Source organism: Marmota monax, unplaced genomic scaffold, assembly GCF_021218885.2.
Source record: "Marmota monax isolate L192 unplaced genomic scaffold, Marmota_monax_Labrador192_F-V1.1 WCK01_AAM20220418_F8-fsc00105, whole genome shotgun sequence".
NCBI lineage: Eukaryota > Metazoa > Chordata > Mammalia > Rodentia > Sciuridae > Marmota > Marmota monax.
Genome location: NW_026692947.1, coordinates 2508082 through 2520772, shown reverse-complemented (window position 1 = coordinate 2520772; position 12691 = coordinate 2508082). Strand labels below are relative to the sequence as shown.

General features: G+C 35.4%; 1 protein-coding gene across 2 annotated transcripts in view; it reads right to left on the bottom strand.

The window, feature by feature from the left end:
• Nucleotides 1–12691, bottom strand: part of LOC124097620 (complement receptor type 1-like) — a 70961-nt gene continuing 58270 nt past the window's right edge. Inside the window, exons 20-23 of one of the 2 annotated variants that reach the window (XM_046452109.2) lie at nt 11428–11451; nt 9792–9867; nt 7103–7207; nt 1–2635 (exon numbers count right to left, since the gene is read on the bottom strand). In XM_046452109.2, the coding sequence (XP_046308065.1) occupies nt 2623–2635; nt 7103–7207; nt 9792–9867; nt 11428–11451 (218 nt within the window). In that variant the 3' untranslated portion in view covers nt 1–2622. The remainder of the gene's footprint in view (nt 2636–7102; nt 7208–9791; nt 9868–11427; nt 11452–12691) is intronic. The other variant, XM_046452110.2, reaches the window with a different exon arrangement.

Sequence of the window (12691 nt, the reverse complement as noted above, 5' to 3'; positions counted from 1 at the left end):
TAGATTTGCAAAGATAAATCTTTTATTCTTTTCTCATTTTAATGGTGAAAATTTTATTTAAATGTCATAGATTTAAATGACATTACATCTCATATTTATTCTATTTTTTTAAGTAAACAAAACAAAGAATGTCAGACATTAATAGCTTTGTAGAGTAATTGGCCCAGCCGCTGTTTTAGATGAAAAATGTAAGGCCAGAGGTTAACAGAATTACTTAACAATACAAGTTAGGCAATGAGGCATTTTTCGTAGTATATGTAGTATTCCCCATGACAATTGATGAAATAGAAAAAAAAACAAAACTCATGGCTTTCTTGCAATTAAAAAGTCAGAGTCATCAAATATTTATTAATCCCATGGCTCACTGGTCCACTCCACTTTAGGAAAAACAAACAAACAAACAAAAAAACAGAATTGTTTTCTTGTGATGGAAAATAGTAATTCTAAGAAAGGCTAATTCTCATTTAGTTTCTAGTCTTCCTTTGAAATCTTCTTCTTCAAATTCTAAGAAATAATAGAGAACTAAAGAGCCAACTGAGCAAACACCCACCATTGAGTATCATTTCGAAAATTTGCAGACTAGTTACCCTTGTTTCCTTGGTGACCTGGCCATATGTTATTTGCCCATCTTTTAGTGGGGAGAGTTGGTAGCCATTTTTAATTTTTAAGGACTTCCTAAATAATAAGGCAATTACCCTTTGTGTATGGTATAAGTTGTATGTAGTCAATATACATAGTCATATATATATATATATATATATATATATATATACATACACACACACACATATATATATACACACACACACATATACATACACATACACAGATATATATATGTCTATGTCAGTGGACTTCGCTTATGCTGGGGTTTTTTTCTATCTTGCAATATTTTAAGTTGAAATTCAAATTGGTGTCTCCCTTAATCCCTATATTGGTGTCAAAGTAAATGTGGTAAAATAGAAATTTAAAGGAGTGATTAAAACACAGAATTACCCAGAAATTAGTGAAAGCTAGATTCAAAGATATTACTCAATATTCACAAATATTCTGATAGTTTCTAGAGATCATTATCATGGCAAATAATATCATAACAAGTTTCTGATCTATAAAGATGTGGAATGACTGAAAGTATAGGGATACTGATTTTAAGATGTTAATGCATGATTATTTTTTTTTTTAAATTTATTTTTTAGTTGTAGTTGGACACATTACCTTTATTTTATTTATTTATTTCTATGTGGTGCTGAGGATGGAACCCAGGGCCTTGCATGTGCTAGGCAAGTGCTCTACCGCTGAGCCACAACCCCAGCCCTCAATGCATGATTATCGATTTGATAAAGTTCTTTTCAAAGCAATTGACACACAAAAACTGCACATTTCTGAGGTACCATGTGATATTTGGATACATGTACATACTGTATAATATTCAAATCAAAGTAAACATATATGTCTTCTTAAACGTTTATCATTTCTTTGTAGTGAAAACATTCAAAATCTTCTAGCTTTTTTTTTAATATTTATTTTTTTAGTTGGACGCAATACCTTTATTTATTTATTTCTATGTGGTGCTGAGAATCGAACCCAGGGCCTTGCACGTGCTAGGCAAGTGCTCTACCACTGAGCCACAAGGCAGCCCTCTTCTAGCTTTTTAGATCTGTAGTCACCCTGCTGTGAAATAGAAAACCAGAGTTTACTCTTCCCGAGTGTAACTTAGTACCCGTTCACTAATAAATTCTTAAAAGTTGTGCTTTTTAAAGTTAACCTAGGGTATACTAGTAAACTAGTTACATTTATAATAATTATTATTTAATTTAAAATTTTTCTTTTATTCAGAACATGTTACAAAGTGGGTTTTTGAGACAGAACTTAGAAAATATCTGGAGTTCCATTTTTTTTTCTAGATAATTCTTTTGAGCAGTCTTGACGGTTCTCCACCACAATCATTTAGCACCTTTCCAGTGAAGAAAAAAATTGCTTTTCTTCCCTAGAGGAGATGAAAATTGATATATCATGTATTTTACTCCAATTTATTTAAAGAAGTAGGTTCTGCTCTATAAAATACAGAGGGAATATGTTTATTCCCTCTGTAGTGGTCGCTATGTAGGGCTCTATTTAATAAATCAAAATATATGTGTTTGTATAAAGAAACATATATAGAAAATGGTTGGCAGATAATGTGATGTGTGACATTAATATTAACATGTCTCATTAATTTTCATATCTTTCTGTATTTTCCAAATTCTCTATAATGAGCTCATTCCATATCATGAACATTTTAAAATAAGAAAGGAAAATGACAGACTTTTAAGCCAGAACTCCTAGAAAGCAGCTTCTTCCTTTAAATGATTGAAACAGTTTTTCATATCTACAGTCTTGTCCCCTGACTAGATGCTGTGTGCTTTCAGCACAGGAAAGAGGGTGAGGGGTGAGAGGAATGCAGACTAAGAGGTGGAGTTTTGCTGGACCCTGGGACAGCTTAGGCGTCTTCAGGTACACACATTTGCTTCTCTGTGAAGTCACTTCAGAGTTCATGAACCTCTGATCTTATTCTCTTGAAGTCGATTGGCTCCTTTCCTGCCAACAGGTAATTGGAGATTTCTCCAGCTTTATAATACCTGGTCAAGGAGGGACACTGAAATAGAGGATATTTTTGTTTAGATGACAGCAACAGAGGAAAACTGAACCACCAAGAACTTATATGCTGATAATCAGAATGCTGGCATCTCATATAAATTTCAAGCTCTTAGAAGCGTTTATTCCCTCTGTAGTGGTTGCTATGTAGGGCTCTAGAAAGTATGGTGTAACTGGAGACTTGAGTAGATAAGAGAGAGATTAATGAGTAACTTGACCTTCCCTTTCTCTTTTCTCAAACAAAATGAGTTCTCAGAATTAAACAAATAAATAAAAAGAGCCTGTTCCAGAAAAGCGGAACTATGGGTGGTGGTGGTGGGGGCAGTGAATAGTGGCTGGTAGTCTTGGAGGAGGGTCAGCTTCAGCAAGCAGGTCCTCCTCCTCTTATTACAGTCAAGAATGCACTGAGGTAGGACATGCAGAGCAAGATACCCAAATGCTTCCCTGTTCATGTTGAAGCCTCTTTTCTCTGGCCACCAAAGGACAGACTGCCTAGTGAGGGCCACTGGGTCACCTGACCCCAGTGATGACTGCCACCCTATTCCTCATAGTTATTCTTTGTCTCACAAAGCTTCCCAGCACCACCTGCTACCTATGTCTTCTTCAAACATTCTCATGTCCTTCAACACACAGCTAGGTCTTTGGTGTCTGCCTCTTTATCTATGTCATTCACTCTGCCCCAGCACCTGGCCTGGGTGCAAGGTTTCATGCTTGCTAGACTCTGTCTAACTTGGTCCTTATCTATATCATGTGGCTACATATGATTGAATTAGCGGGGCGGGGACAGAGTAGGGGATTGAACTCGGGATCACTTGGCTACGAAGTCACATCCCCAGCCCTATTTGGTATTTTATTTAGAGACAGGGTCTCACTGAGTCGCTTAGCATCTTGCTTTTGCTGAGGCTGACTTTGAATTCGAGATCCTCCTGTCTCAGCCTCCCAAGCCACTGGGATTATAGATGATTAATTTGCTCCTGTGGAACACTCTGGTCAGAATTCTAGTCTTAAAGGGAGGTCAGAAGAAAGAGACAAAGGAGTAAAAGGTGGGGAAGAGGGGCAAAGTGCCAAGGAGTGATATGGCCAAATTATATTGTTATATTGTGGATGTATGAATATGGAACAATTAATCCCATCAGTATGTACAAACAAGGCATCAATTTAAAAAAATGTGGGGAAATTTGAATAAACCATGAAGAAGTGAGTAATATTTGAGGAGATAAATATGTTTAAGCCTGATTTAAACATTACATAATGTACGTATATATCAAACATTACATGATACTTCATTGCCATGTATAATTTACTTTCTGCATTAGTTAAAAAATGAAAAGAAAAAGGAAAAATTGAAAAAATTCCAATCTTAAAAAAGGATACTTGATACAAAATTATTAAGGACTCCTACCTTTCTATTAAAAGACGATCAACAGTCAATGTATCCAATGGAGGTGTACTTTGATGTAAAAATGGTGTGCAAAGAGTTGAGGAAAAAGGAAATTATGATAAACTAATTTTCAAGTATTTACTCACCACTTTTCATTTAATTAACTGTATACTCAGAGGTTTTGGGAAATTAAAAAGAAATGGTCTCTCTACTCACAAGAAGTTAATGATTTACTGTGGAAAAATATAAGCACAACATATGGTACATTATACAGCTGATAAATGAAAAATAAATGAGCAATCAAATGAATTATAGCAGAGTTAATAAGCAAAAAGTACTTGAATATCAAATACTATGGGATGTATTTATGTACAGTTTTAAGGATAGGAGAAAAATGGTTGTCATTGGTGGAGAAAAAAAATCAGGATTTCCTATTGTACAATCAGTACAATCTCAAGATATCCACCCTGCAAATGTAAAATAATATGCAAAGGAACTTAAAAATACTATCTACTACTGAGTGGAATTTATTGCAGGTACTTTTTATATTTTTTTCTAACTTTAAGAGTTTCTTGGGGGGCTGGGGATGTGGCTCAAGTGGTAGCGAGCTCGCCTGGCATGTGTGCGGCCTGGGTTCGATCTTCAGCACCACATACAAACAAAGATGTTGTGTCCACCGAAAACTAAAAAATAAATATTAAAAAATACATTCTCTCTCTCTCTCTCTTTCAAAAAAAAAAGAGTTTCTTAGGTGAATGAATTCTGAGCTGAGTTAATGGAACTTAGTTGGAAAATGTTGCAGACAGAAAATGGAAGGAATAAATCTAAATCAAATGATATTTTAAGCAATGTTGTAGAATATATTTTTAAAAACTCTGTAAACATGATCATGGTTCTCATGGTCTGCTGTTTTGTCTGTTTATACTTAGTGACAGCTTATCTGGCCTAAAATCCATTTTGTATAACTTTTCCGTCCTAGCACCCTGATATTAAAGGAAAAATGAAAGCTTCACCTGAGAACCTTGGAGGCATAGCTTAAAGCATCCCTGATAGCACAATATTTTGCCATATTTTATCTCAAAATCTCTCTTTATTTGCCTTTTTCTCCCTTATGTGCTTATTTATGTTAATATAGAAATAATGCTATTTTTTCTTGGAGCTACTGGGATAACATTAGGAATCCTTGGACAGCATGCCATTTTCATCTCATGACTTCTACGTTTTTTTGGTATAACTAACCATGAATTCCAAAGCATTTGTGAACACCCATTTGAGAAAGATCAGAATAACTGATCACTAAAGTTTTAAACAGTAAACTTCTAATTCTGAATTTTTAAAATGCATATTTCATTTGCTTTCATAAATAGTAAAGAAAAACAAGTATAAGATATAGGGCTGGGGGGGTTGTAGCTCAGTGGTAGAGTGCTCGCCTGGCATGCATGAGGCACTGGGTTTGATCCTCAGCACCACATAAAAATGAAATGAAGTTATTGTGTCCACCTAAAACTAAAAAAAAAAATTTAAAAAAGTATAAGATATAAGCAAAGTGACTAGAAAGCCAGATAATAAAAAGAGGACATGGCAAATTTATTTCTATTATAGAAGAAAAGACAAAGTTTATTTATTTTCTAAGCTTTTTGTTTAGAAAAATTTGAATTGTTTACACATATGTCTTGACTATATGGTTGACTATAAAATGCCTTTACTAACCCTTACTTCTTTCTGGGGTCTCTTCCATTGCCCTCTGTTTAATTTAGAATTTCTGACATATGTGTGTATATAAAATGCCAAGTTCGTTTAATGCACATTGATGTGAAGAAGAGGTAGGACATAAAGAAAAAAATTTACTAATCAATTTGATGCTTTTACTTCTGCTTTCTACAGGGGTACCTAAGGCTTATGACACTATTATTTCTGAATGCACCCTGAGGACCTATATATAGGAAATATTAGGATTACTAGAATAGCCAGAGCGAGCCAGGACCAAATGAATTGCTCTGTATGATACAGAAAGATGGAGCATTAAATTTGCAAGAGGCCCAAGAGTTGGAATAAAATACCCCAGGGATGCAGTAAAGATCTGAGGAAAATGGAGAAGAATCTAATGAGAGAGAGGCCTGGGGAAAGGGGGAAATCCAAGACTGAAAGTGGAGGAATAGCCAGTGAGAAATTCCTCCAAGTCTGATACAGTTCAGGTGTGGGCAAACTCTTCCACAGAAGGACCAATTAGTAAATTTTTTTTGCTTTGTGGGCCACATGGTCTCTGTTGCAGCTGTTGGACCTCGCTGTTGAGATGGGTAAGCAGTCACAGTTAACAGTTAAATGAATGGGTATGGCCGTGCCAATAAAACTTTATTTACATACACAACTAGATTTGGCCCACGGATTGTCATTTTCAGATCCTTGTTCTAGTAGCTAGTTTTTGCTTTTTCTTTTCTTTTCTTTATTTTTTTTGCTTAGCTGTTCATTACATCATAGGACAGATTCAGTTGTGGCATCATTTCCCCTTTCATACCAAACTTTGGGCCAACATTTATCACACAACATTTTGTGGTAAGGCTGCATTAAGGAGGTGGAATGAAGGGTTAGGGATGGCAATTAGCCCCAGTGGAGGACAGAAATAAGAGAGGCTCAAGGAGGCCAAAGGAGGCCAAGAATTCAGTGAAAGCCAGAAACCAGGGAAAAGGCAAGGTGAGTCTCCAGAGTATGCTTAAGAGACCCTGCACATGGAGGAGACTGGAGGACTAGGAGGAGCACACAGGCTGCAAATGCTTAGATTCTACCAGGAAAAGAAATAAAACAGACTACTTCTCAAAGGTTCACAGCACAAATGCACAAAAATCTGGGAATGCTTTGAAAAAAACAGTGCCTGGGCATAGCACCCACAGAATCATCACACAAAATCGCTGGGAATGGCAATAATCCAGGAACAAAATAAATAAATAAAAGCATTTCCAGCTCATGAAGTAGTTTCTGCCTTCTTTAGTACTGATGACCTGCTTAGTGTCATAACCTATTCAAATGCTGTCTCCATTTTTGATATTTGAGTTGTTGCCAATGTTTTGAGCTCAGTATGTAGATAGGTACCTGCTGTTTTCCTGACTTGTTAGTGGAGTCTGAGGATGAACACAGCTGCCTTCTTGAGGATGTAAACTGATAGTCACTTCTTTACACTTTTCATCTGGATTACTGCTAATTGGCAGAGGAAGAAAAAATTAGGAAAACTGTCTTAATCATATGTTTCAGTTTTAAAGGAAATCAATAACTTTCATTTTGAGATTTAAGGGGTAAATTGCCTCAAGTTCCTGATATCTTTACAAGATGCTTAAAAGGAAAAATACAACCAAATGAATTTTTTAATACTAAGTAAAAACTCCAATTAGGATATCATAGTAAAATCATTCTATATAATACCCGAAGATTCAAAACTGTTAATAACTAGGTGTCTGTGTCTTAACACAATACATTTCAATATTTCTAAAATAATTTTGATTAGGAAATAAAGTTAACCACAAGATGTGGGCCGACTTTGCCCTAAAAATTACATCTTTTTCCTTTTTCTTCCCTTTTCTCTTATACTGAAGAACATGTTCTATTTTATGCACAGGTACTACCCACAGTTAGGAGAGCAGGGCTCAATATGCCAGAGGAGCTGGAACAAAGTCAATAAAATGTAGAGGAGGGAGTGTATATTGAAAGAGTAAAAGGAAATATTGCAGTTTTTTACTGTACACAATTCTGGGTACTGAATTTTAGTGATGCAGAATCAAATTCAGAAATGTGCAACTAACATCAAAGGAATAGCAAAAAATGAATCAAATCATGTAGACAAAAGCCCTAATTCCTGGCAAACTTCCTACTTGCAGAACTTTAATCAAGCCCCTGAATGTCTTTGCACCTCAAAGTTTTCTCTGCTTTGAGATAGCAATATTGTTTGGCCTTGGTGCCGCACAGAGTTGCTTGAGAAGATAATAAATGGTAATGTGTTTTGTAAAAAAAATACATGTTTCCTTGGAAGATAATAAATGGTAATGGGTTTTGTAAAATTCATGTAAATTTTTACTGTTTTTAGTATGAATTGGGCTACTATACAAGTATAGATAAAAAGTCATTAAATAATAATTATTTTCTGTGAATAGAGGTGGTCCCTGTCCCCAAGGGTAGTCTGGAGAGGGAGGATGGTGAGGAGAATGGTGATCTAGGAGACAAGAGAAAATGTTAATAGAGCACAGCCAGCCCAAGATACAGATGAGGAACCAAATACAGAGTAATTAATTAGATATTCTGAATCTGAGAAAGCTGGGGATTAAGAAGGCTTGCAAATCATCAATAATGTGATACAAGTTAATCCCTTCTTTAATTCTTCCTTAAATTTATAAAAAATTAATGCAAATTATAGGGGTGCTTAATAAGAAATTTAGAAAAATGCACTTCTGTGAATGTTAATATCAGGCCACTTCCCTTTTTCTTTTTGTAAGAATAAAGGACAAAGAATACTTATAGGTCAAGCTGCAAAATATACCTTTACTAAGGAAGAATACGAGTTTAACTTAAATCTAATTCTATACTGATTATTTCATTATGAAGTTGAGTTCCTGACTAGGTTGTTTGCAAAATGGTTTTACTGTGACAATCTACTTAAAAAAAAAAAAAAAACCGCCTTATTGGCATCTCTGTGAAATATCAAACTTCAATTTCTATAAAGGTTGTTGTAGAAGACTGCATTTGTTAAGAACGTTTGCTATAGAAGACTACTCACTTGGAGTTTTAAACTCTGCTTTTCTTCAGTATAGAATTTTTGTTCATCAACCTTACAACACTGGTCTTATTGGCAGATTTCACTAATATTGTTTTAATTAAAATAGCCAGCATAAAAGCTGTGTGTTTACTTCCCAGTCAAAAATGTTTTGCTCTTTAGATCATAATCTTTGTGAAGTTTTCTTCAAGTTGAAAAACTCAGTGGTCACAAATATGGACATAATGAATCCTGCTATAATGTATAATTATAAAATACACCAATAAAGAAAGTCACTGGTTTTTACAAAAGATTTCCTTCCCTCCCTCCCTCCCTCCCTCCCTTCCTTCCTTCTTTCCTTCCTTCCTTCTTTCTCTCTTTCTTTCTTAATGCAAAATCTCAATTCTTCCATGCAGGCATCCTGGGATATGTGTGCCAGAGAAAAACACAATCTAACTCTTAGTTAAAAGATAGAAATAGAATCTAAGTCTAGCTGTCAGTGTCTGCAATGTCCCAGCAAAACTAGGACATCAATGGTCTCATTAATACCTTTTTAAAAACCTCCTTATTTTCTCTTTCACATTTCTTTCTTAAAATGCTGTTTTTTAAATCTGATACTGAAGAATTTATCCTAGGCGTGCTCTACCACTGAGCTACATTCCAAGCTCTTTGTTGTTGTTGTTGTTTATTTTGAGACAGGGTCTTATTAAGTGCCCGGGCTGGCCTTGAACTTGGGATCTTCCTGCCTCAGCCTCCCAAGTCACTAGATTACAGGTGTGTGCCACTGCACCCAAAATACTGTATTATTGATTTTTAAAATATTCTTAGTAACATATGTATTTCCTATAGCATAAATACTTTTCTATTGTATGTGTCAAGGACCTTCTTTATGTGAATTATCACATCTGTCTATGTAGTAGTGCTTTTGTTGTTTGGGTTTTTATTTTTGTTTATTTATTTATTTATTTTTAAATTTTCCTTTGACGTCTGAGAGGAGCAAAATACAGTTTACATTTTCTGGGAGAATATAGCTGTACTTACCCTTTCTTGCACTTAAAAATTATCCAACTGGGAACAATGATGGATAAAATAAAGAAGATCATACCAAAGCAAATGCCTAGACAGTAAAAAATAAATAAATAAATAAATAAATAAATGGGAAATATAATTTTATTTTTTTAAGAGGCTTAATATTCTGTCTTAATATCTAGTCCCCCTAGAGATTGCCAATGACTTTTTTTTTTTTTTTTTAGATAAAACAATAAGTTCTCCCTTACCCTGGGTTTGAGTTAGAGCATTGGTTTTACTATACATAGCAAAGAGTGAGTAGAACAGTTTGGTAAACTTTACTCCAACAGCTGCCCTTAAGTAGGCAGGACACAGCAAGCACTGCCACCTTGTCTCTCATGTAAGACACAGGACACAGGCTACTCTACAAAATAGAAATTCCCCTGGACACAAACTCTATTACAGAACTGTTCCTACATAAGCAGAGCACAGAAATAAACTCAACAAACTGGTCTTGTGGCTTTTAATTTGTGTAAACGACATGGTTACCATCTGGAAGTCTATTCCCCAGTTATAAAGCAAAGAGGAAGTTGCCCTCTCCAGCCACACATTAAAATAAAGACATTTTAATGCCAAAGAACCCCCTGTAACAAAAACTTTTTAAAATGTCTTTCATTTTTTGGCTTTCTTTTTTCCATATTTGTATTGGTTCATCTTATATAACAGTAGGATGCATTGTTACAAATTTGTATATATGCACAGGATGTAACAGTATAATTTGGTCAATATTCTTCCCTAGTATTTCCCCTTCTCCTCCTCTCCTCCCTTCCCTGGTCCCTTTCTTCTACTCTACTGGTTGTTCTTCCTTCCATTTTCATGAGATCCACCTCTGTTCCTGCTTTTCTTTTCCTTTTTCCTATCTTCCACATCTAAGAGAAAACTTATGACCCTTGGTGTTCTGAGTTTGGTTTATTTCACTTAACATAATGCTTTCAAGTTCCATCCAGAAAGGAGGATACTCTATATAAGAATGCCAGTTTCAACACACCCTGACCTAAATGCATCATTATTTTCATTTTAATTTGAATTCATAATACAAGACACTTTATCATTTTGCATTTCATTCTGAGGGAGATGTAGAAAGGCTTAGGCAGCCGGGGCAAGATGGTGAGTGAGGAGGTCAGGAGCAGAACAGAGGAGCATGGAGAGGTTCTTCTGATGAGGTCAACTTCCTGCTTGACCAAAAGGCTTGTGAACACAAGCAAGGCACCAATCAGACAAACATTTGTGTACTCATGCTCCTAAGTGGGGATCCAATAGAAAAACTAAAACAGATGCATGGACAGAGGGGGCTCCAATCAATAACAGTGAGGAGAGAGTGGACAGGGGAGGAAAGGAGGAAATTCCAGAGGTCTTAAAAAAAAACAGGCCAAAACTTCCCCCACTGGATTCCTAGTTCTGGGGCCCCTTCTCTTTGAAGAAGTCTATCTTTGTATCTCTATTGCTTTTGCAATAAACCTACTTCTTGCTATCTCTGTGTTCTGATCTTCAATTCATTGCTGCACCAAGACAATGAACCCGGCACCCCTAGACGCTAACAATTCACTGGAAATAGATACTTACTGTTGAAGGTGCTAGAATTTCTCAGCAAACCCTTCACAAAACTTACCAACTATGAGAGCATCATGTGAGCCTAAAAAAAAAGACAAAAGCCACGAAAACATCAGCCTGGCACATGGTGTGACCCAGCAGGAGTCTTCTAGCCAGTACCATCCCTCCTGATTTTTCCATTGAATTCTTTTCTAATATTAAAAAAAAAAAAACTTTCTTTGTTTTCACTCACATTATTTCCTCCCATAATTCACTCATATAATCTTGTACACCCAGGGAAGATTTTTCTCTTTCTGAAGTAATATTTTGCATCATAAAAGTAATAAAGTTTTAGGAGAAAGTTTGTAAAACACAACAAAAAAATCACTCATAATTCTAATACTCAAATATGGTTTAGTATATTCTCATCTGGCACTTTTCCCCATATCTCTAAGTTTTTACATAATTATATAATAGAAAAGCAAATTGCAACAGAGGCAAACTAATAAAATCTATTCTAGTGGATGTGTTACTGTACATTCAATTATTTCTATAGTATATTTGTTTCTAGTATTTGTCATGAAACTGTGAATAAAATGCGTAAAATATTTTTGAATCTTACCTTATTTCATCAGACTGGATTCCTAGGAAGGCTAACTGGCATGAACATTTTTATCATTCTAATCATACATTGCATAACTGTTTTTCATAACAGTCCTTGACAGTTTACAATGGTACTTTCAACATACAACAATATCAGTTTCATCACATCTTGATTTCTACTGGGAGTTTCTCTAAAACCTGTTTGTTATTGTTAATTTCATGGGAAAAAGAAGAGTCATCTTCTTCTTTGCTTTTGCATTTTTTAAGTTCTAGTGAGGTTAAACCATTTTTAAATACTTATGTGCCTAGGTAAAAAGATATTTACACCCTTTCTCCATGTCCTTCATTCTAAGGTAGTTTTTGCATTTCCCTGTTCCTCTTTCAGGGTTTGTATGGTGAACTGCAGAAGTTCCATTTACTTAGAAATAGCATGAGGACTTTGGTAAACTCAGAAGACCCAAAAGTGAGGAGAGAAACAGGGAACAGATACGCCCACTTAAGCAGTAGCTTTTGAAAGTGAGTCTTGGTGGCAAAGAAACAAGATAAGGTTCTAAGAAAGTAGTTACTTTAAGGAAGAGGACCTTGGGGGACAGTTAGTAAAGTGGATTTTAGGATATTTTTGTAGGTGTCACATCGGGTAATATATCTGTATGCCTCTCTGAGAGATTCCAGTGAAGACTTTTCTTAGTTTTCACATCTTTACTGGAGTTGAAATTACTTGTCTTGCATGCAACTGTGCT